Genomic DNA, 23402 nt, shown 5'->3' with positions numbered 1-23402 from the left:
TCCGCAGGAAAATAAATACAATTACATAATAATTGCTTAGTCGGTCCAATGATTATTTTAACATGTAAACCACTGTAGACACTGGGGTGTGCAAACAGTCGACTACACTAAAAAGCACATAGAAATATGATAACATTAGACAAATCATGGACTATTCTCTATTTCCATACCAATGCGCGGGACATTAAAACTCTCCAGATGACAACCCCACTCTCCAATCCGAGCCGTAGCCTAACTAGTTTGAGCAACATGCCGACCAATGGCAACGTCATGTGGGCGTGTGTTCAAAGGTGAGGTGCTTTTTTGAGTTTAGTAAATGACTGCAGCAAGAAATACAGTGTTGGTCTGACGTGAGAGCGCTGAGCTATAGGAGGCAATGGAAGAAGAGGCTAATCGCATCCCGATTTCACTACATTTGACATTATTACGAGGAATCTAAATGCAAGAAGACGAAACCGAGTTGTGAGTCCCGAACTTGACCGGACAATGGAAGTAGCTCTCTGCAGCAGTTACATCTCACCCCTGGGAGTCAACTACCGAGACACGGCGAGTACCTGCAGAAAAACATCAGTCAGCACCGCCGGGGTAACTACAACTACGTGTGGCTTGAAAGCAACACCTCTGATTTTGGGATGCATATAAGAGAAAGCGTTAAGAAAAAAACACTGACTACGTATGTATATATTTCGTGTAACAACTGTGCAATTCCGCTACTGATCTAGACGTAAGGGGTATACAACCACGTAGTAAAACCTCTTCTAAAATTGAGACATTCATTAAGACGCAGAGCACATGCATTGCCACATTTATCACTGAAGGAGGCATGTTGAAATTGACAAATTCCCCTTGTAACAAAATCCAAATGGATCGCATAGAATAAACGTCGGAAATATCTGTGATATCGTAGCCTAACGTACTGTACCCTCAAAGCAACAATAACCTGGGCTGAGTGAAATTCCGCAAACCGCGTTTGCCGCTGTCCGTTGTCCTGAAAAAGTACTCATTATTTGGGTTATCCGAATCAATGACGGCGGTCTAAGGAAGAGGGTTTCATGGCCTGGGCGGTTATGAACATCTTGTGGTTTTCTTGTGACTCTGGAATCTGAAAAAAAAAAACAACAGAAGAATTGTTCACCTTGGAGGTCCGAAATCATTAAAGAAATTGGAATTCTACTATTGGTACTCCTGGAGCTGTAGGTAGCCCGAATGAGACCGGCAAAAATGTTCAGAATAAACGCTCTCGGGATCTATTTGTGGGAAACAATAGTATTTTTCAGGTAAGGAACATTATTTATTGACTTTAATGTGTTAAATACCATGTTATTGTTCTCGTGTGGGCTGCAGTGGGGTCAGAATATGTCCTAACATAGCTTAACATGTGTTGACAAAAGTCTGAATGGAAATAAATCAACGCAGCCAATTGATTAGGTTTAATCACACGATTGTCAAAAGTTGCGTAGGCTTTATTATATATTTATGTAGTCCTAATCATTCCTCTATTGTGAGTTACATTAAGTCACACACTACATTACATTAAGATGTGTGTGAGAGAGACAGCGAGAGCTAATAGCGAACACTAGTGGTCATCAAACGCTAAACGACGTATTCTCTGATGAGGCATGTTATCAACAGGCAAGTCAGAGTAAAGGAACTGAGTACACGCTCTCACACACTCACACACATATCAGGGAAGTTTTGTTGTTGTTGGTGTGTGGGCCTATCCATCACCTACTCACTGAGAAGAAAAATGTCTTGTCTGTCTTCATTTCTCTCATGGGGCCAGCGCACTAAATGTAAAAGTCTTAGTCACTATTCAACTATTGTGAATGAAATGGGAAAAAATCATGTTATTTAAAGACTTGTTTATTTCACAGAATATATATTGTAAATATGCTGGATGATGACTGTTTTGCTTTCTTCCAGTAACCACACAGTATATCCATCCTGACCAGTTGGAATATTCTAGTTTTGACATGAATGTCTTTGTATGAATGTAACGACTACTATCAAGCTCATGATCCTCATACATAAAGTGTATTATTCTCTGTAAATGTGAACAGGGATATCTCCAATGTTCACATTGGAGGGGAGGCAGGTATTCTGTTCAGAGAACAGCTTCTCTCCCATTGGCCCAAACATGGCTCTTTGTCTTTGTTATGCATTGCATGCCTAATCAACATTACATTCTGCATTCTAGAATCAAATGAATCATCAGAGTTCTTTTTTAGACTACTTTACATTCTATATTCTATTCTATAGTCCATTGGATTCCATGTACATTCCTTGCAGACAGACAGTGTTTATTTAGCATTCTGGCCAGCGTGTTTAGCTAATGAAGTAGAATCAGGATTTTGCAGCCTCAGCTCCTACTGCTGAACTCTGCAGTTCTGCTTAATTGATATCTCTTTCACAGTCTCAACCTAGACCCCCAGACCTCATTTCAAATGCAGACGTATTACCAAGAATTGATTACTTTGTCAATGTCAAAACAGCCTGATGAATGCACATTTTATACATGACTGTATATGCAAGCATCTATTTCTGTATAAATTACACATTTCTTTCTGTTAGTGTTCATTTTTGGCCCATGTGGAAGGTTGGATGCTTGTTTAATGAATGACTATCAGATAAAGTATGCATTTGACACAGTAAGTGAAAACATTTCATTATCTAATTATAGCCTATGTCAGTCTATGTTCATTTGCAAAACATCTGGGAATACTAGTGCTCGTTCAATCAAAATGAATGACAGGGTATATTCCCTACCAGTTTACCACCAACCATGAAAACAGTGGGAGGAAATTGAGCATTTCAAGCATTCAAAACACATTCTATAACACAGTATATTACACACTATGCACTGTTTATTAAACAGGATATATACTGTAGAGCCCATATTAAACAGGATATACACTGTAGAGCCCATATTAAACAGGATATACACTGTAGAGCCCATATTAAACAGGATATACACTGTAGAGCCCATATTAAACAGGATATACACTGTAGAGCCCATATTAAACAGGATATACACTGTAGAGCCCATATTAAACAGGATATATACTGTAGAGCCCATATTAAACAGGATATACACTGTAGAGCCCATATTAAACAGGATATACACTGTAGAGCCCATATTAAACAGGATATACACTGTAGAGCCCATATTAAACAGGATATACACTGTAGAGCCCATATTAAACAGGATATACACTGTAGAGCCCATATTAAACAGGATATACACTGTAGAGCCCATATTAAACAGGATATATACTGTAGAGCCCATATTAAACAGGATATACACTGTAGAGCCCATATTAAACAGGATATACATTGCTTTCTGCAACATAGCCCACCAATGTGTGGAAGTGAACATGTGGCCCAAATCCACTAACAAGAATCCTAGACCATCACTGAAGAATATGTACGCAGCAAATGTGTCCACACATAGTCTCTCGTGAATAAATATTCACTGATTTAAATTACGTTAAAGGCCTTACACTACAATTAATACCTCACAATTGTGCAGAAATATGCTAGTCTCAACAGTAGAATGTGGCTATATATTGGGAGTTTTGTTGGTTTTTATTATCTTGTATTTTATGGCCATCTTTGTCACTCTGACACCATGACACATACATGTTAGGGACGTATTACTCTCAGTTGAATAGTTAAATCAACCAAATACATGCACGGGTTTCCATAGCAATATTGGAAATATGGAATCGTCTATTTATAGGCAAAAAATGTGTTGAATTGACACCTATGGATTTGTGTAGCCGTAACATTGCTTTCTATTGTGAACTGGGAAATGTAAAGCTAATCTATAATTGACTTGATGATAATGTAATGTATTCCCTCCACTATCACCTGGTCTACAGGCTCATGAATAGGGTTGCAAAGGGTGGGTATTTTACTGGAAACTTTCACAGTTTACCAGTAAACTACCAACATTTTGTTTTCTTTCAAGGATTTGGATGTAATCTAGCACAATACATATTGTGGCCCTTTTGGGTACTTCATATTTTCACAGGTCTCTGTAATTATCTCTGGCCTTATGACATCCCAATTTTTTTTTAATACACATTTTTTTTTAAATTAAATAACAGGATTTTCAAATAAAACTAGAGTGACAAAGCTGTAAAACATGATCCTACTAAATATAAACCTTTTTGTTTTGTGTGGGATTAGAATGAACACCATTGTTGTTTCATATGATGTTCTCAGCATGAGACATCCTGTATATATTTGTTCAACACACTTTGATTTATTTTACTATGTCAGTTTTGTATTTGTTGTCAATGTTTTGGTGTTAAACTCGTGGCAGTCGTGATAAAAGTCAATAGTAGGAAAAGTTAGCAGAGTTAATTGATTGATTAGATGCTTAAAAAAAAAAAATAATTAGGCTGTTTTCTGTTGAACCATTTTTTATATTTAACGAGGCAAGACAGTTAAGAACTAACTCTTATTTTCAATGGCAGCCTGGGAACAGTGTGTTAACTGCCTTGTTCAGGGGCAGAATGACAGATTTGTGCCTTGTCAGCTCAGGGATTGCGAACTTGCAACCTTTCGGTTACTAGTCCAACGCTCTAACCACTAGGCTACCCTGCCGCCCATATGGTCCAGCCACTAGAAACGCATTGACAATATGGACACAGATAAATATAAAATAAAATAAATATATATATATATATATATATTTTTTTTTTTATTATATATGAATAATGTTTTTAAAAGTTATCCAAGTATAACTGACCAAAGATTGCCATAGATTGTCTGTTAATTACCAACATTTCTGAAGATTCCTGTAACTTTGGTAAACTACTGGTAGCTTTGCGACCCTACTCATGAAACACAACCTTGAGTTGACCTCGAACAGCAGAAAGCAGTGGCACTGCTTGCATGCACAGACACCAAAGCACCAGTTGTATCCAATCACCTAATTTCATCACAGATTTTTAACCCCATGTCTTCAAGAAATTCTGCTGTATTTACACACACACCAGGCTGTTCAGATAGGCTTTATATATTTATGGTGTGTTTATCTGGGCCTCCCGAGTGGCTTGGCGGTCTAAGCACTGCATCTCAGTGCTAGAGGTGTCATTAAAGACCCTGGTTTAATTCCAGGCTCTTATCACAACTAGCTGTGATTGGGAGTTCCATACGGTGGCACACAATTGGCCCAGCATCGTTAGGGTTTGGCCGGGGTAGGCCGTCATTGTAAATAGGAATTTGTTCTTAACTGATTTGCCTAGTTAAATAAAGGTTAAATGAAAAAAATATGAATGTATTGTCAGAACAGGGCGGGAAAGGTGGATATATTTAGTTATAATTATTGAAGCCTCTAATGAAGAACAATTGACTGGCGTTCTCTACGATCACTTACAATCATCCATTTGAATTAATTAATTAAATTTCCAAAGCTTGATGTGTGGTAATACATTATTGATCAACGTAGACAAAGACAAAGAGCACTATAAATAACATGGCTTATTATCATCAATGGTCTTACCTCTCTTTCTACTCAGTCATGGATAAATAAACGGAGGAATTCATAGCTCTGCATTCACTAAAACCTTTCAAACACAGACTATGTTCTAATATCCACACAGAACACACGTTCCAATGCATGTCCAATATGTTGTTCTATACAGCATGCTGTACTGTACTGCATGCTGACATTGTACGGAGCATGAATTCATGTCATGTTTCACTTCTTGATCTTTTCTTTTTCTTTTTTTCAGCTCAACACAATAACACCCCTAAAGAAACCTTATGCTACCCATGTTTGTCATTCGTTTTGTGTAATGTATAATATATATATTTTTTAAATGATGATGATTTTTAACGGTTTAATGGTCTTATTAACAGTTTGTACAGGAGAACAGAATTGCCCACCCCTCTTATCTGTGCCAGGGACTGGGAGGGGATGAAGGCTTTGGTAGGGCTTTGATTTCTCAGAGTAAAAAAAAAAAAAAGCAAGGATAGGATCAATTAGGATTGTAGTCTTCAGAGGATTTATTAAGAGCATAAGGAGGTAAACTTAAGGCTAATGATTGGTGTTCCACATTAAAGTATGCAGAGCTCAGAGACTGGGGTTGTTTGCATATTATTCTCTCTGTCGCTGGGAGTCAGCTGTTTTTTACTGCTGCCTCAGCACTGGCCACGCGGACCAGGCCTCTCCACAGTTGGCCGTGGCCTGGCCAAGCAAGCATTGATCAGAAATCATTCAAGTAAATCTAAACTTTGATCACGCAAAACCCAGGAACAAGTCACTCGGGATGGGAGAAGCCCAGACGGAAGGAAATCATAGAGGATCTTCTTGATACCCCCATGGGTGTAGAATCCCGATTCCTGTAGGTTTGAGTGGGATTGACTTCTAGGCCTATTGATTATGTGATTTAGTGTGTAAGTGGTCTATCCTACATTCATATATTATGTTTCTTAACCAAAGGGCCTCAATGATGTAAGGAGAAAGAGTGTGTTGGTCCCACATTTTCTTGGTGCAAATTCATGTGGTTTTGTGTGGGATTAACCTCCATAGATGTTGTGATTTGGTGTGATATCGATGCTACACATTCCTATTATACCAAACCCCCCAATAATGTAAGGAGAAAGAGTGTGCCGGTCCCCTAATTTCACACTGTCAAACAGATTCCTGTGTGGCCCACAGCATGGGCCCATGCTAGCTGTCTAAGGCAATTATCTCTGTAGAGGACACTGTCTAATCTCTCTATGACTAATCTGATTGTGTTGTCAGTTCGAGGGTGTTTGTTCAATACTAAATTGAAACGCTTTTTTCACAGACTTAGCGAATGGTATTGTCTGTATTGCGTGAGTCCTAACAACAGTTTATTTCCAGCGCTTGATCCCTAGTACTAACCTCATGGTCACAGCCGACTATTGTGTTTCGGTGATTATGATAGGATTCCACCATGTTGTGTGGTAATTAACTGTTATTAGAATAACCCTTGATACACGCCATTATCTGCTCAAAGCAAATTCCACTCAAAATATTCTAGAATTCTAACAGTTCTAGAATTCTAAGAATTCTAGGCTATACATTCTAGACTTGTCTGTCTTGGTATGGATTGATATTGATGGTTAGTATAGAAGTGTAACTCTTAGGAATGTTCCATCAATGAACCATAATGCCAGCATTGATGGAAGAGATACAGTGATTTGGCAGACTTGACAGAAACTGTTAGGTCTGCAGATAGCTTCAGGGTATCAGTTGGACCACCAGGGTTTCAGGGTATCAGTTGTACCACCAGGGTTTCAGGGTATCAGATGGACTACCAGGGTTTCAGGGTATCACATGGACCACCAGGGTTTCAGATGGACCACCAGGGTTTCAGGGTATCACATGGACCACCAGGGTTTCAGGGTATCACATGGACCACCAGGGTTTCAGGGTATCAGATGGACCACCAGGGTTTCAGGGTATCAGTTGGACCACCAGGGTTTCAGGGTATCACATGGACCACCAGGGTTTCAGGGTATCACATGGACCACCAGGGTTTCAGGGTATCAGATGGACCACCAGGGTTTCAAGGTATCAGATGGACCACCAGGGTTTCAGGGTATCAGATGGACCACCAGGGTTTCAGGGTATCAGTTAACCCACCAGGGTTTCAGGGTATCAGTTAACCCACCAGGGTTTCAGGGTATCAGATGGACCACCAGGGTTTCAGGGTATCATTTAACCCACCAGGGTTTCAGGATATCAGATGGACCACCAGGGTTTCAGGGTATCAGTTAACCCACCAGGGCTGCTTTTGGCCGTCACAATCGTCACCTATTGTTGAAAATTACAGCTGCAACACTGATAGTGTTAACAGTTATCAACACTGTCCAGCCATCAGTGTGAGTATAGAACCAACTACTTTGGCAGTGATTCGGACAACATACTTGATGTGCCTTTCAAATGCCAAATTTCCAAAAATGACACAGCAGCAAAAACGCTAGCGAGGAACTATTGAAAATCTAGGAATGCTTCCAAAATGGCAGAGTATTCCCCACTTATACAATATAGTACACTACTGGTCAGAATCAGTGCCCTATGGGGTGACATTGTACTATATAGGGTTCACATGCCATTTCTATGAAGCCTGATGCATGAAGCCAGTATTTAGAGAGTAGTGCTTGGCTGACCCAAGCAGTAGCCTCTGGGGTACTTGGTGACTGCCCATGTGGCAGTAGCAGCAGCACAGCCTGGCCAGTGACCTGGCAGTTAGGGTGGCCCACCCACACACAGACTGGTAGCAGTATGGAGAGACATGGGAGACTGCAACCTTCCTCGTTTACAGTACTTCAGTGTTCTGTGTCCATCCTCTTCTGATTGGGGCAGTTGATAAGTATGTTAGTCTACTTATGGGGGGAGGTGGTTAATATGTTAGTCTCCTGATGGGGCAGTTGGTTAATGTGTTAGTCTACTGATGGGGCAGTTGGTTAATATGTTAGTCTACTTATGGGGGGAGGTGGTTAATATGTTAGTCTACTTATGGGGAGGTGGTTAATATGTTAGTCTAATGATGGGGCAGTTGGTTAATATGTTAGTCTACTGATGGGGGGCAGTTGGTTAATATGTTAGTCTACTGATGGGGGGGCAGTTGGTTAATATGTTAGTCTACTGATGGGGGGCAGTTGGTTAATATGTTAGTCTACTGATGGGGGTTGATAAGTATGTTAGTCTAATGATGGGGCAGTTGGTTAATATGTTAGTCTACTGATGGGGGGCAGTTGGTTAATATGTTAGTCTACTAATGGGGGGGCAGTTGGTTAATATGTTAGTCTACTGATGGGGGGGCAGTTGGTTAATATGTTAGTCTACTGATGGGGGCAGTTGGTTCATATGTTAGTCTACTGATGGGGCAGTTGGTTAATATTTTAGTCTACTGATGGGGGCAGTTGGTTAATATGTTAGTCTACTGATGGGGGGAGGTGGTTAATATGTTAGTCTACTGATGGGGGCAGTTGGTTAATATGTTAGTCTACTGATGGGGGCAGTTGGTTAATATGTTAGTCTAGTGATGGGGGCAGGTGGTTAATATGTTAGTCTACTGATGGGGCAGTTGGTTAATATGTTAGTCTACTGATGGGGGCAGTTGGTTAATATGTTAGTCTACTGATGGGGGCAGTTGGTTAATATGTTAGTCTACTGATGGGGGCAGATGGTTAATATGTTAGTCTACTGATGGGGAAGTTGGTTAATATGTTAGTCTACTGATGGGGGCAGTTGGTTAATATGTTAGTCTACTGATGGGGGCAGTTGGTTAATATGTTAGTCTACTGATGGGGGCAGTTGGTTAATATGTTAGTCTACTGATGGGGGGGCAGTTGGTTAATATGTTAGTCTACTGATGGGGGGGCAGTTGGTTAATATGTTAGTCTACTGATGGGGAAGTTGGTTAATATGTTAGTCTACTGATGGTGGCAGGTGGTTAATATGTTAGTCTACTGATGGGGGCAGGTGGTTAATATGTTAGTCTACTGATGGGGAAGTTGGTTAATATGTTAGTCTACTGATGGGGGCAGGTGGTTAATATGTTAGTCTACTGATGGGGACAGGTGGTTAATATGTTAGTCTACTGATGGGGGCAGGTGGTTAATATGTTAGTCTACTGATGGGGGCAGTTGGTTAATATGTTAGTCTACTGATGGGGGCAGTTGGTTAATATGTTAGTCTACTGATGGGGGCAGTTGGTTAATATGTTAGTCTACTGATGGGGGCAGGTGGTTAATATGTTAGTCTACTGATGGGGGCAGGTGGTTAATATGTTAGTCTACTGATGGGGGCAGGTGGTTAATATGTTAGTCTACTGATGGGAGCAGGTGGTTGATATGTTAGTCTACTGATGGGGGCAGTTGGTTAATATGTTAGTCTACTGATGGGGGCAGGTGGTTAATATGTTAGTCTACTGATGGTGGCAGATGGTTAATATGTTAGTCTACTGATGGGGGCAGTTGGTTAATATGTTAGTCTACTGATGGGGGCAGGTGGTTAATATGTTAGTCTACTGATGGGGGCAGGTGGTTAATATTTTAGTCTACTGATGGGGGCAGGTGGTTAATATTTTAGTCTACTGATGGGGGCAGGTGGTTAATATGTTAGTCTACTGATGGGGAGGCAGTTGGTTAATATGTTAGTCTACTGATGGGGGAGGCAGTTGGTTAATATGTTAGTCTACTGATGGGGAGGCAGTTGGTTAATATGTTAGTCTACTGATGGGGGGGGCAGTTGGTTAATATGTTAGTCTACTGATGGGGGGGCAGTTGGTTAATATGTTAGTCTACTGATGGGGCAGTTGGTTAATATTTTAGTCTACTGATGGGGAAGTTGGTTAATATGTTAGTCTAGTGATGGGGGCAGTTGGTTAATATGTTAGTCTACTAATGGGGGGGGGGCAGTTGGTTAATATGTTAGTCTACTGATGGTGGGGGGGGGGCAGTTGGTTAATATGTTAGTCTACTGATGGGGCAGTTGGTTAATATGTGGAGGAATACCTTTTGAGCTGACATGACAAAATATGACCTTTGTTGTTGGGTTAATGATCACAGTTGTATATATAAAAAAAATGAAAGGCTTGTCGTTGGTGTTATTATCACATGATGACATGATATCAGTTGTATTTTGCGGCGGTGGTTTTACTGTAACATGTTTGTTATTTTCTTTCTCCTCATCTCATCTATTTCATCTCATCTATTTCATCTGTTTCAGAAGACTGCATGCATGAAACATTACATGGAAAAGCCACCCTGGTCATCATCTGTCATCCTAATTATCCATAAGAGGTTCATTCTGGATATGCAAATTCTCCCTGCACCAAACAATTGGGAAGTAATTAACCTATTTTCTGTTTCCAGCTTTCTTTTTGGAGCTATAAGTTGGTATGTTTTTGGTATTTTCGAAAAACGTTGGTTATTTTATTATCCTGTCATCATAGGAAATGGATTGTGAGGTTACAGATATTAGTAGTTATGTAAACCTAACTTTTTATTCTGTGTATGGAATGTTAATACTATTTTGTTGATGGATAAAAAAAAAAAAGGAAATACAAAAAAAAATCAATGTAGATGAGATATGTAGAACATATCCAATAAGCATACCGTTCTGTGTTGTAGGCCGTTCTGTGTTGAGTCAAATAACAACTTAATGGATAATCAATATTATCTGAGCATATAACTCATGAAGCAGAAACTTCCTAAAACGTTCATACTTTGCTCATGGAGCTAGTCAAACTGCTATATATTTATTTGGAAGGCAAGTAAAGTAGTTGACTTCCTATCGATTCACAGTATCTAGCAAATGGACAGGTGAAGGGAATCAGTAATGGTAGCATCCCTCAAAAGAAAATCCTTGTTGGATTGGATTACTCTCAGAATGCTGCTATGTATGACAACAACTCACCATTCAAATCTCAGTTGTGCACCCATCTCTCTCTCTCTCTCTCTCTCTCTCTCTCTCTCTCTCTCTCTCTCTCTCTCTCTCCCTGCCTCTCTCTACCTCCCTGCCTCTCTCTACCTCTCTCTCTCTCTCTCTCTCTTCTCTCTCTCTCTTCTCTCTCTCTCTCTCTCTCTCTCTCCCTACTTTTCCTTTCTCTCTTCTCTCTCTAGTTTGGCAGCCTCTAAAGAATCCGCGGCTCGAAAAGCCGCCTCCCCGATGCCTCCCTCTGAGTTCCTGGACAAACTCATGGGTAAAGTTTCGGGTTACGATGCAAGAATCAGACCTAATTTCAAAGGTAGGAGCAGCCACCAAGACACAGTGGGATAAAACAGGAATGTAGCCAAGAACAACCAGAAATAACATATTCCAGTCAGGATAGTAAAGAGAGGACGGTGTAGTTAAACTATGAAATCTATATAATATGAATATATATGATATCTTTATTTTACTATTGATTTGGGCTTTAGCAAATAATTCTGATTTAAATTAGTTGGTTCTTTGAATACATTATCCGAGTGAGGTCATTTTCACACATTAAACATAACACTTTTAAACACGTTTTTACACCTTAAACACTTAACACTTTTAAACCGTAAAATATTGAATTAGGCTGTTACGATGTTCACAAGTCCTCCATATATTTACAGGATGTGGCTGCAATGAAATGGATGTTATTATTTTGGCTACATTCCTGTTAAAACGTCACAACCGTCTCAATGTCCTGAATGTCTGTTTGGTGGTTATACTGTAGGTAGTGTGTTGCTAAACATGTTTTCCATGACGTTAAAGGTGACCTTTCCCTATATGGAAGCACCCAGAAAGATACATGTCAGAGGTTTCCTTATTGAACTATGGTCAGCAATACAGCCGTGTTATGATGAATCAGTCCAAGCTATGATGTCCAATGGTGGAGCACCGTTGTGGCAACCCTCCAAATGTATCAACCCCAAAATTACAAAATTGTTTGAAAGAACATAATTTTGATGAGAGTTCCTCTATTTTACAATATATTTTGTTCTCTAGTATTAATACCACCATTTTTTTTATGTACATCCTTATCTGAGGTGGTATAATTTACATGCTTTATTGTTTACAAAACATATATATATATATATATAAATATATTTTTTTATATTCCCATCACAATTATGGAACGAATAACATAATAATAAGACAAAAATATGAATCCAATGTTCTGCATGAGAAACCACTCCTACAAACAACCAGTTTCCATACCATACACTGAGATGAGGTTTCTGAAGACAATTGAAAGAATTTGATTCTGATTATCTATCTAAGATACATGCTTTGATACTCTGAAAATATTTCACGTTAACTAACTACAATGGGACTGCTACTCTGGGTCCGTGTTTAACATGATGTTTTGGCCCATGAATTGCTGTGCCTTTTACAGGTATATTACATGTGATTTCCATGAGTATGATATCTCAGTATATGCAGTACTGAATCCAGGAGTGTTTGCTGTGACTAAGCATGAATTATTCAGCCTGCTAGAGTTGCAAAACCACATCTACTCATACAGTTAGACTACATAACATCTCTTCATTTCGCTCACGATGTTCACTGCAACGAACAACAAACAAAAAAAAACATTCTTTCTTTGCTGTCTAAACTGTTTTATGTACAGAGGCTTTGCTGTCTAAACTGTTTTATGTACAGAGGCTTTGCTGTCTAAACTGTTTTATGTACAGAGGCTTTGCTGTCTAAACTGTTTTATGTACAGAGGCTTTGCTGTCTAAACTGTTTTATGTACAGAGGCTTTGCTGTCTAAACTGTTTTATGTACAGAGGCTTTGCTGTCTAAACTGTTTTATGTACAGAGGCTTTGCTGTCTAAACTGTTTTATGTACAGAGGCTTTGCTGTCTAAACTGTTTTATGTACAGAGGCTTTGCTGTCTAAACTGTTTTATGTACAGAGGCTTTGCTGTCTAAACTGTTTTATGTACAGAGGCTTTGCTGTCTAAACTGTTTTATGTACAGAGGCTTTGCTGTCTAAACTGTTTTATGTACAGAGGCTTTGCTGTCTAAACTGTTTTATGTACAGAGGCTTTGTATGAATGTATTGAATGTTATTTTTTCGAGCCGACGTCTCAATTCACAATGGAAACATTGATGACATTGTGACGGATTATAGGATGCACTGGCTTGTCTGACCTGTAGAGTTCTGCTTTCAGCTAAACCTACTACATCACCGTTATAGTACACTGCCCAGAGAAAGTGCTCACTACAGGATCCGCTCAGCCTCAGTGGGCTTGTAAAGTGCTTTCATACAAAAAGCACAATAGCAGTTTTCATGCTGGTGAGTAAATAGGGTCAGATATTTGCTAAAAACTCCAATGAAAGCTAACAGTATTCTAATGTAAAAATGTCTTTGCATATTAAGGGAAAATCCATGACTTTACGTAATGTATAATGTTAATCATATGACTAGTGTGAGGCGAAAGGCCTATTGTCATGGGATGGAACAATGTGAGATAGATTCAGAGGTTAGTCATGGCTGTCAGGTCAACACTCTATTGTAGTGTGAGTGGTAGACTCACTCATTCAAGCAGTCCTTCTCCCATCCCTGCCAGCCAAACACATGAATCCCATTCATGAAATAAACAGGCTGGCAGGTCATTTCTTAATAATGAACGTCTGTTCAAAGACTAAGAAACATCTTTAGTCAGAGCTCCGAGAATGATGGGGGGTCGTTTATAAGATATTCAGTAAACACAATGGAACGTTTGAACTGCTATGTTCTTTCGAGAATTAGAATGGCAAAAATATTGTTTATAGAATTGTAGAACTGCAGAGGCATTCTTTAGAACATTAGAACGTTAGAAGGCCTTCTTTAGAACATAAGAATGTTGAACGTTAGAACACATTCTTTACAACATTAGAACATTAGAACGTTAGAAGGCATTCTTTAGAAAATTAGAATGTTACAACGTTAGAAGCCATTCTTTAGAAAATTAGAATGTTAGAATGTTAGAAGGCATTCTTTAGAACATTCAAACGTTAGAAGGCCTTCTTTAGAACATTAGAAGGCCTTCTTTAGAACATTAGAATGCATTCTTTAGAACATTAGAAGGCATTCTTTAGAACATTCAAACGTTAGAAGGCATTCTTTAGAACATTAGAAGGCATTCTTTAGAACATTAGAAGGCATTCTTTAGAACATTAGAAGGCATTCTTTAGAACATTAAGGCATTCTTTAGAACATTAGAAGGCATTCTTTAGAACATTCAAACGTTAGAAGGCATTCTTTAGAACATCAGAACATTAGAAGGCATTCTTTAGAACATTAGAAGGCATTCTTTAGAACATTAAAACATTAGAAGGCATTCTTTAGAACATTAAAACATTAGAAGGCATTCTTTAGAACATCAGAACATTAGAAGGCATTCTTTAGAACATTAGAACGTTAGAAGCCATTCTTTATAACATTAGAATATTACAACGTTAGAAGCCATTCTTTATAACATTAGAATGTTACAACGTTAGAAGGCATTTTTAGAACATTAGAATGTTAGAACGTTAGAAGGCATTTTTAGAACATTAGAATGTTACAACGTTAGAAGGCATTTTTAGAACATTAGAATGTTACAACGTTAGAAGGCATTTTTAGAACATTAGAATGTTAGAACGTTAGAAGGCATTTTTAGAACATTAGAATGTTACAACGTTAGAAGGCATTTTTAGAACATTAGAATGTTACAACGTTAGAAGCCATTCTTTATAACATTAGAATGTTACAACGTTAGAAGGCATTTTTAGAACATTAGAATGTTACAACGTTAGAAGGCATTTTTAGAACATTAGAATGTTACAACGTTAGAAGCCATTCTTTATAACATTAGAATGTTACAACGTTAGAAGCCATTCTTTATAACATTAGAATGTTACAACGTTAGAAGCCATTCTTTATAACATTAGAATGTTACAACGTTAGAAGCCATTCTTTATAACATTAGAATGTTACAACGTTAGAAGCCATTCTTTATAACATTAGAATGTTACAACGTTAGAAGGCATTTTTAGAACATTAGAATGTTAGAACGTTAGAAGCCATTCTTTATAACATTAGAATGTTACAACGTTAGAAGGCATTTTTAGAACATTAGAATGTTACAACGTTAGAAGGCATTTTTAGAACATTAGAATGTTACAACGTTAGAAGCCATTCTTTATAACATTAGAATGTTACAACGTTAGAAGGCATTTTTAGAACATTAGAATGTTACAACGTTAGAAGCCATTCTTTATAACATTAGAATGTTACAACGTTAGAAGGCATTTTTAGAACATTAGAATGTTAGAACGTTAGAAGGCATTTTTAGAACATTAGAATGTTACAACGTTAGAAGGCATTTTTAGAACATTAGAATGTTAGAACGTTAGAAGGCATTTTTAGAACATTAGAATGTTACAACGTTAGAAGGCATTTTTAGAACATTAGAATGTTAGAACGTTAGAAGCCATTCTTTATAACATTAGAATGTTAGAACGTTAGAAGCCATTCTTTATAACATTAGAATGTTACAACGTTAGAAGCCATTCTTTATAACATTAGAATGTTACAACGTTAGAAGCCATTCTTTGTTAGAAACGTTAGAAGCCATTCTTTATAACATTAGAATGTTACAACGTTAGAAGCCATTCTTTATAACATTAGAATGTTACAACGTTAGAAGCCATTCTTTATAACATTAGAATGTTACAACGTTAGAAGCCATTCTTTATAACATTAGAATGTTACAACGTTAGAAGCCATTCTTTATAACATTAGAATGTTACAACGTTAGAAGCCATTCTTTATAACATTAGAATGTTACAACGTTAGAAGCCATTCTTTATAACATTAGAATGTTACAACGTTAGAAGCCATTCTTTATAACATTAGAATGTTACAACGTTAGAAGCCATTCTTTATAACATTAGAATGTTACAACGTTAGAAGCCATTCTTTATAACATTAGAATGTTACAACGTTAGAAGGCATTCTTTTAACATTAGAATTTACGTTAACATTTTTATAACATTAGAATGTTACAACGTTAGAAGCCATTCTTTATAACATTGAATGTTAGAAGGCATTTTATAACAGAATGTTACAACGTTAGAAGCCATTCTTTATAACATTAGAATGTTACAACATTAGAATGTTAGAAGGCATTTTTAGAACATTAGAATGTTACAACGTTAGAAGCCATTCTTTATAACATTAGAATGTTACAACGTTAGAAGGCATTTTTAGAACATTAGAATGTTACAACGTTAGAAGCCATTCTTTATAACATTAGAATGTTACAACGTTAGAAGGCATTTTTAGAACATTAGAATGTTACAACGTTAGAAGGCATTTTTATAACATTAGAATGTTACAACGTTAGAAGCCATTCTTTATAACATTAGAATGTTACAACGTTAGAAGCCATTCTTTATAACATTAGAATGTTACAACGTTAGAAGCCATTCTTTATAACATTAGAATGTTACAACGTTAGAAGCCATTCTTTATAACATTAGAATGTTACAACGTTAGAAGCCATTCTTTATAACATTAGAATGTTACAACGTTAGAAGCCATTCTTTATAACATTAGAATGTTACAACGTTAGAAGGCATTTTTAGAACATTAGAATGTTACAACGTTAGAAGGCATTTTTATAACATTAGAATGTTACAACGTTAGAAGCCATTCTTTATAACATTAGAATGTTACAACGTTAGAAGCCATTCTTTATAACATTAGAATGTTACAACGTTAGAAGGCATTTTTAGAACATTAGAATGTTACAACGTTAGAAGCCATTCTTTATAACATTAGAATGTTACAACGTTAGAAGGCATTTTTAGAACATTAGAATGTTACAACGTTAGAAGCCATTCTTTATAACATTAGAATGTTACAACGTTAGAAGGCATTTTTAGAACATTAGAATGTTACAACGTTAGAAGGCATTTTTATAACATTAGAATGTTACAACGTTAGAAGCCATTCTTTATAACATTAGAATGTTACAACGTTAGAAGCCATTCTTTATAACATTAGAATGTTACAACGTTAGAAGCCATTCTTTATAACATTAGAATATTACAACGTTAGAAGCCATTCTTTATAACATTAGAATATTACAACGTTAGAAGCCATTCTTTATAACATTAGAATGTTACAACGTTAGAAGGCATTTTTAGAACATTAGAATGTTACAACGTTAGAAGGCATTCTTTATAACATTAGAATGTTACAACGTTAGAAGGCATTTTTAGAACATTAGAATGTTACAACGTTAGAAGGCATTTTTAGAACATTAGAATGTTAGAACGTTAGAAGCCATTCTTTATAACATTAGAATATTACAACGTTAGAAGGCATTTTTAGAACATTAGAATGTTAGAACGTTTGAAGCCATTCTTTATAACATTAGAATGTTAGAACGTTAGAAGGCATTTTTAGAACATTAGAATGTTAGAACTTTAGAAGGCATTTTTATAACATTAGAATGTTAGAACGTTAGAAGCCATTCTTTATAACATTAGAATGTTAGAACGTTAGAAGCCATTCTTTATAACATTAGAATGTTACAACGTTAGAAGCCATTCTTTATAACATTAGAATGTTAGAACGTTAGAAGCCATTCTTTATAACATTAGAATGTTACAACGTTAGAAGGCATTTTTAGAACATTAGAATGTTAGAACGTTAGAAGCCATTCTTTATAACATTAGAATGTTACAACGTTAGAAGCCATTCTTTATAACATTAGAATATTACAACGTTAGAAGCCATTCTTTATAACATTAGAATATTACAACGTTAGAAGGCATTTTTAGAACATTAGAATGTTAGAACGTTAGAAGCCATTCTTTATAACATTAGAATATTACAACGTTAGAAGCCATTCTTTATAACATTAGAATATTACAACGTTAGAAGCCATTCTTTATAACATTAGAATATTACAACGTTAGAAGCCATTCTTTATAACATTAGAATATTACAACGTTAGAAGGCATTTTTAGAACATTAGAATGTTAGAACGTTAGAAGCCATTCTTTATAACATTAGAATGTTAGAACGTTAGAAGCCATTCTTTATAACATTAGAATGTTAGAACGTTAGAAGCCATTCTTTATAACATTAGAATGTTAGAACGTTAGAAGCCATTCTTTATAACATTAGAATATTACAACGTTAGAAGCCATTCTTTATAACATTAGAATATTACAACGTTAGAAGGCATTTTTAGAACATTAGAATGTTAGAACGTTAGAAGCCATTCTTTATAACATTAGAATGTTACAACGTTAGAAGCCATTCTTTATAACATTAGAATGTTAGAACGTTAGAAGGCATTCTTTATAACATTAGAATGTTAGAACGTTAGAAGCCATTCTTTATAACATTAGAATGTTAGAACGTTAGAAGCCATTCTTTATAACATTAGAATATTACAACGTTAGAAGGCATTTTTAGAACATTAGAATGTTAGAACGTTAGAAGGCATTTTTAGAACATTAGAATGTTACAACGTTAGAAGGCATTTTTAGAACATTAGAATGTTAGAACGTTAGAAGGCATTTTTAGAACATTAGAATGTTAGAACGTTAGAAGGCATTTTTATAACATTAGAATGTTAGAACGTTAGAAGCCATTCTTTATAACATTAGAATGTTAGAACGTTAGAAGCCATTCTTTATAACATTAGAATGTTAGAACGTTAGAAGCCATTCTTTATAACATTAGAATGTTACAACGTTAGAAGGCATTTTTAGAACATTAGAATGTTAGAATGTTAGAAGCCATTCTTTAGAACATTAGAACGTTAGAAGGTTCTCTGTAGGTCTAACAACGGAGCACACCTCCTCAATCTACCACCACCTCTGCTAATGTGGAGGCACAGCAAGAGTGAAAAACAGGGAGAGAAAGAGTAGAGAATTGCATGAAACTACGAATGTGCTGGCATGAGAGGAAATTATGCTGATCATGACTGGGACTCACTGTGGGGAAGCCTTCTAATTGATTTAGCAGGATCTCTATTGGAATGGAAAATATGAAATATCCTTCTGACACATTTGGGACCTCCCATGTATGGTCTATGACTTTATTTTTTATATTTAATTCATTACACTTTAACGTTCAATCTCTAACATCGGCTAAGAAGGTTAAGATAGTCCGACATACAGTCTTACAGTCATACAGTCAGACAGCCAATCAGACAGCCAGTCAGACAGTCCGTCAGTCCATTCAGACAGTCAGTCAGTCCAATCACAGTCAGTCAAACAGACAGTCAATCAGTCAACCAGTCATACAGTCAGACAGCCAATCAGACAGACAGACAGCCAATCAGACAGTCAGTCAGCCAGTCAGACAATCAGCCAATCAGTCAGTCAGTCCATTCAGACAGCCAGTCAGTCAGACAGTCAGTCAGTCAGTCCATTCAGACAGTCAGTCAGTCAATCAGACTGTCAATCAGTCAGCCAATCAGACAGTCAGACAGCCAATCAGACAGTCAGTCAGTCAACCAGTCATACAGTCAGCCAATCAGACAGCCAGGTAGCCAGCCAGACAGTCAGCCAGTCAGACAGCCAGTCAGACAGTCAGTCAGAATTCCAGTCAGTTAGTCAGTCAGTCTATTCAGCCAGTCAGACAATCAGACAGCCAGTGAGCCAGTCAGACAGCCAGTGAGCCAGTCAGACAGACAGTGAGCCAGTCAGTCAGCCAGTCCATTCAGTCAGCCAGTCAGTCAGCCAGTGCATTCAGTCAGTCTATTCAGACAGTCCGTCAGTCAGTCAGCCAGTCATACAGTCAGTCAGTCCATTCAGACAGCCAGTCAGTCCATTCAGTCAGTCAATCAGAAAGTCAGTCAATCAGTCAGCCAGTGCATTCAGCCAGTCAGACAGTCAGTCAGTCAGTCCATTCAGACAGTCAGTCAGTCAGTCAATCAGACTGTCAATCAGTCAGCCAATCAGACAGTCAGACAGCCAATCAGACAGTCAGTCAGACAGTCAGTCAACCAGTCATACAGTCAGCCAATCAGACAGCCAGGTAGCCAGCCAGTCAGTCAGTCCATTCAGACAGTCAGCCAGTCAGACAGACAGTCAGACAGTCAGTCAGATTTCCAGTCAGTTAGTCAGTCAGACCATTCAGACAGTCAGACAGTCAGTCAGTCTATTCAGCCAGTCAGACAATCAGACAGACAGTCAGTCAGACAGCCAGTCAACCAGTCAGACAGTCAGTCAATCCAATCAGACAGTCAATCAGTCAGTCATCTAGTCATACAGTCAGCCAATCAGACAGCCAGGCAGCCAGTTAGTCAGTCAGTCCATTCAGACATTCAGTCAGTCAGTCAGACAGCCAATCAGACAGTCAGTCTATTCAGCCAGTCAGACAATCAGTCAGTCAGTCAATCAGACTGTCAATCAGTCAGCCAATCAGACAGTCAGACAGCCAATCAGACAGTCAGTCAGACAGTCAGTCAACCAGTCAGACAGTCAGCCAGTCAGTCAGCCAGTCAGTCAGTCAGTCTATTCAGATAGTCAGACAGCCAATCAGACAGTCAGCCAGTCAGACAGCCAGGCAGCCAGTCAATCAGAAAGTCAATCAGCCAGTTAGCCAGTCTGATAGCCAGTCAGACAGTCAGTCTACTCAGACAGTCAGTCCATTCAGACAGTCAGTCAATCCAATCAGACAGTCAATCAGTCAGTCATACAGTCAGCCAATCAGACAGCCAGGCAGCCAGTTAGTCAGTCAGTCCATTCAGACATTCAGTCAGTCAGTCAGTCAGTCAGTCAGACAGCCAATCAGCCAGTCATACAGTCAGCCAATCAGACAGTCAGTCAGTCTATTCAGCCAGTCAGACAGTTAGTCAGTCTATTCAGCCAGTCAGACAATCAGTCAGTCAGTCAGTCAATCAGACTGTCAATCAGTCAGCCAATCAGACAGACAGACAGTCAGTCAACCAGTCATACAGTCAGCCAATCAGACAGCCAGGTAGCCAGCCAGTCAGCCAGTGAGCCAGTCAGTCAGCCAGTCCATTCAGTCAGCCAGTCAGTCAGCCAGTCCATTCAGACAGTCAGTCAGTCTATTCAGCCAGTCAGCCATTCAGACAATCAGACAGACAGTCAGTCAGACAGCCAGTGAGCCAGTCAGACAGTGAGCCAGTCAGTCAGCCAGTCCATTCAGTCAGCCAGTCAGTCAGCCAGTCCATTCAGACAGTCAGACAGTCAGTCAGTCTATTCAGCCAGTCAGCCATTCAGACAATCAGACAGACAGTCAATCAGACAGCCAGTGAGCCAGTCAGACAGTGAGCCAGTCAGTCAGCCAGTCCATTCAGTCAGCCAGTCAGTCAGCCAGTCCATTCAGACAGTCAGACAGTCAGTCAGTCTATTCAGCCAGTCAGCCATTCAGACAATCAGACAGACAGTCAGTCAGACAGCCAGTGAGCCAGTCAGACAGTGAGCCAGTCAGTCAGCCAGTCCATTCAGTCAGCCAGTCAGTCAGCCAGTCCATTCAGACAGTCAGTCAGTCGGTCAGTCAGTCCAGTCGGTCAGCCAATCAGACAGTCAGCCAGTCAGCCAGTCAGTCAGCCAGTCAGTCAGTCAGTCTATTCAGATAGTCAGACAGCCAATCAGACAGTCAGCCAGTCATAGAGTCATAGAGTCAGTCATAGTCAGTCAGTCCATTCAGACATTCAGTCAGTCAGTCAGTCAGTCAGTCAGTCAGACAGCCAATCAGCCAGTCATACAGTCAGCCAATCAGACAGCCAGGTAGCCAGCCAGTCAGTCAGTCAGACAGTCAGTCAGACAGCCAGTGAGCCAGTCAGACAGTGAGCCAGTCAGTCAGCCAGTCCATTCAGTCAGCCAGTCAGTCAGCCAGTCCATTCAGACAGTCAGTCAGTCCAGTCGGTCAGCCAATCAGACAGTCAGCCAGTCAGTCAGCCAGTCAGTCAGTCAGTCTATTCAGATAGTCAGACAGCCAATCAGACAGTCAGCCAGTCATAGAGTCATACAGTCAGCCAATCAGACAGCCAGGCAGCCAATCAGTCCATTCAGACAGACAGTCAGCCAGTCAATCAGAAAGTCAATCAGCCAGTTAGCCAGTCTGATAGCCAGTCAGCCAGTCAGACAGTCAGCCAATCAGACAGCCAGGCAGCCAGTTAGTCAGTCAGTCCATTCAGACATTCAGTCAGTCAGTCAGTCAGTCAGTCAGTCAGTCAGACAGCCAATCAGCCAGTCATACAGTCAGCCAATCAGACAGTCAGTCAGTCTATTCAGCCAGTCAGACAGTTAGTCAGTCTATTCAGCCAGTCAGACAGTCAGTCAATCAGACTGTCAATCAGTCAGCCAATCAGACAGACAGACAGTCAGTCAACCAGTCATACAGTCAGCCAATCAGACAGCCAGGTAGCCAGCCAGTCAGTCAGTCAGACAGACAGTCAGACAGTCAGTAAGTCAGATTTCCAGTCAGACAGTCAGCAAGTCAGACAGTCAGTCAGTCTATTCAGCCAGTCAGACAATCAGACAGACAGTCAGTCAGACAGCCAGTGAGCCAGTCAGTCAGCCAGTCCATTCAGTCAGCCAGTCAGTCAGCCAGTCCATTCAGACAGTCAGTCAGTCTATTCAGCCAGTCAGCCATTCAGACAATCAGACAGACAGTCAGTCAGACAGCCAGTGAGCCAGTCAGACAGTGAGCCAGTCAGTCAGCCAGTCCATTCAGTCAGCCAGTCAGTCAGCCAGTCAGACAATCAGTCAGTCAGTCAGTCAATCAGACTGTCAATCAGTCAGCCAATCAGACAGACAGACAGTCAGTCAACCAGTCATACAGTCAGCCAATCAGACAGCCAGTCAGTCAGTCAGACAGACAGTCAGACAGTCAGTCAGTCAGATTTCCAGTCAGACAGTCAGCAAGTCAGACAGTCAGTCAGTCTATTCAGCCAGTCAGACAATCA

General features: G+C 39.0%; 1 protein-coding gene across 2 annotated transcripts in view; it reads left to right on the top strand.

Moving 5' to 3' along the window:
- Window positions 1-318: 318 nt before the first annotated feature.
- LOC115116885 (glycine receptor subunit alphaZ1-like) overlaps window positions 319-23402 on the top strand; it is a 91664-nt gene continuing 68580 nt past the window's right edge. The window contains exons 1-2 of one of the 2 annotated variants that reach the window (XM_065019953.1): window positions 319-1277; window positions 11617-11741. In XM_065019953.1, coding sequence (XP_064876025.1) covers window positions 1207-1277; window positions 11617-11741 — 196 coding nt within the window. In that variant the 5' untranslated portion in view covers window positions 319-1206. Of the gene's footprint in view, window positions 1278-10720; window positions 11742-23402 lie in introns of both variants that reach the window. The other variant, XM_065019952.1, reaches the window with a different exon arrangement.

Source organism: Oncorhynchus nerka, linkage group LG6, assembly GCF_034236695.1.
Source record: "Oncorhynchus nerka isolate Pitt River linkage group LG6, Oner_Uvic_2.0, whole genome shotgun sequence".
In the NCBI taxonomy this organism is placed as follows: domain Eukaryota; kingdom Metazoa; phylum Chordata; class Actinopteri; order Salmoniformes; family Salmonidae; genus Oncorhynchus; species Oncorhynchus nerka.
Note: the sequence above shows the minus strand (reverse complement) of the source record. Positions and strands in the feature narration are given on the sequence as shown.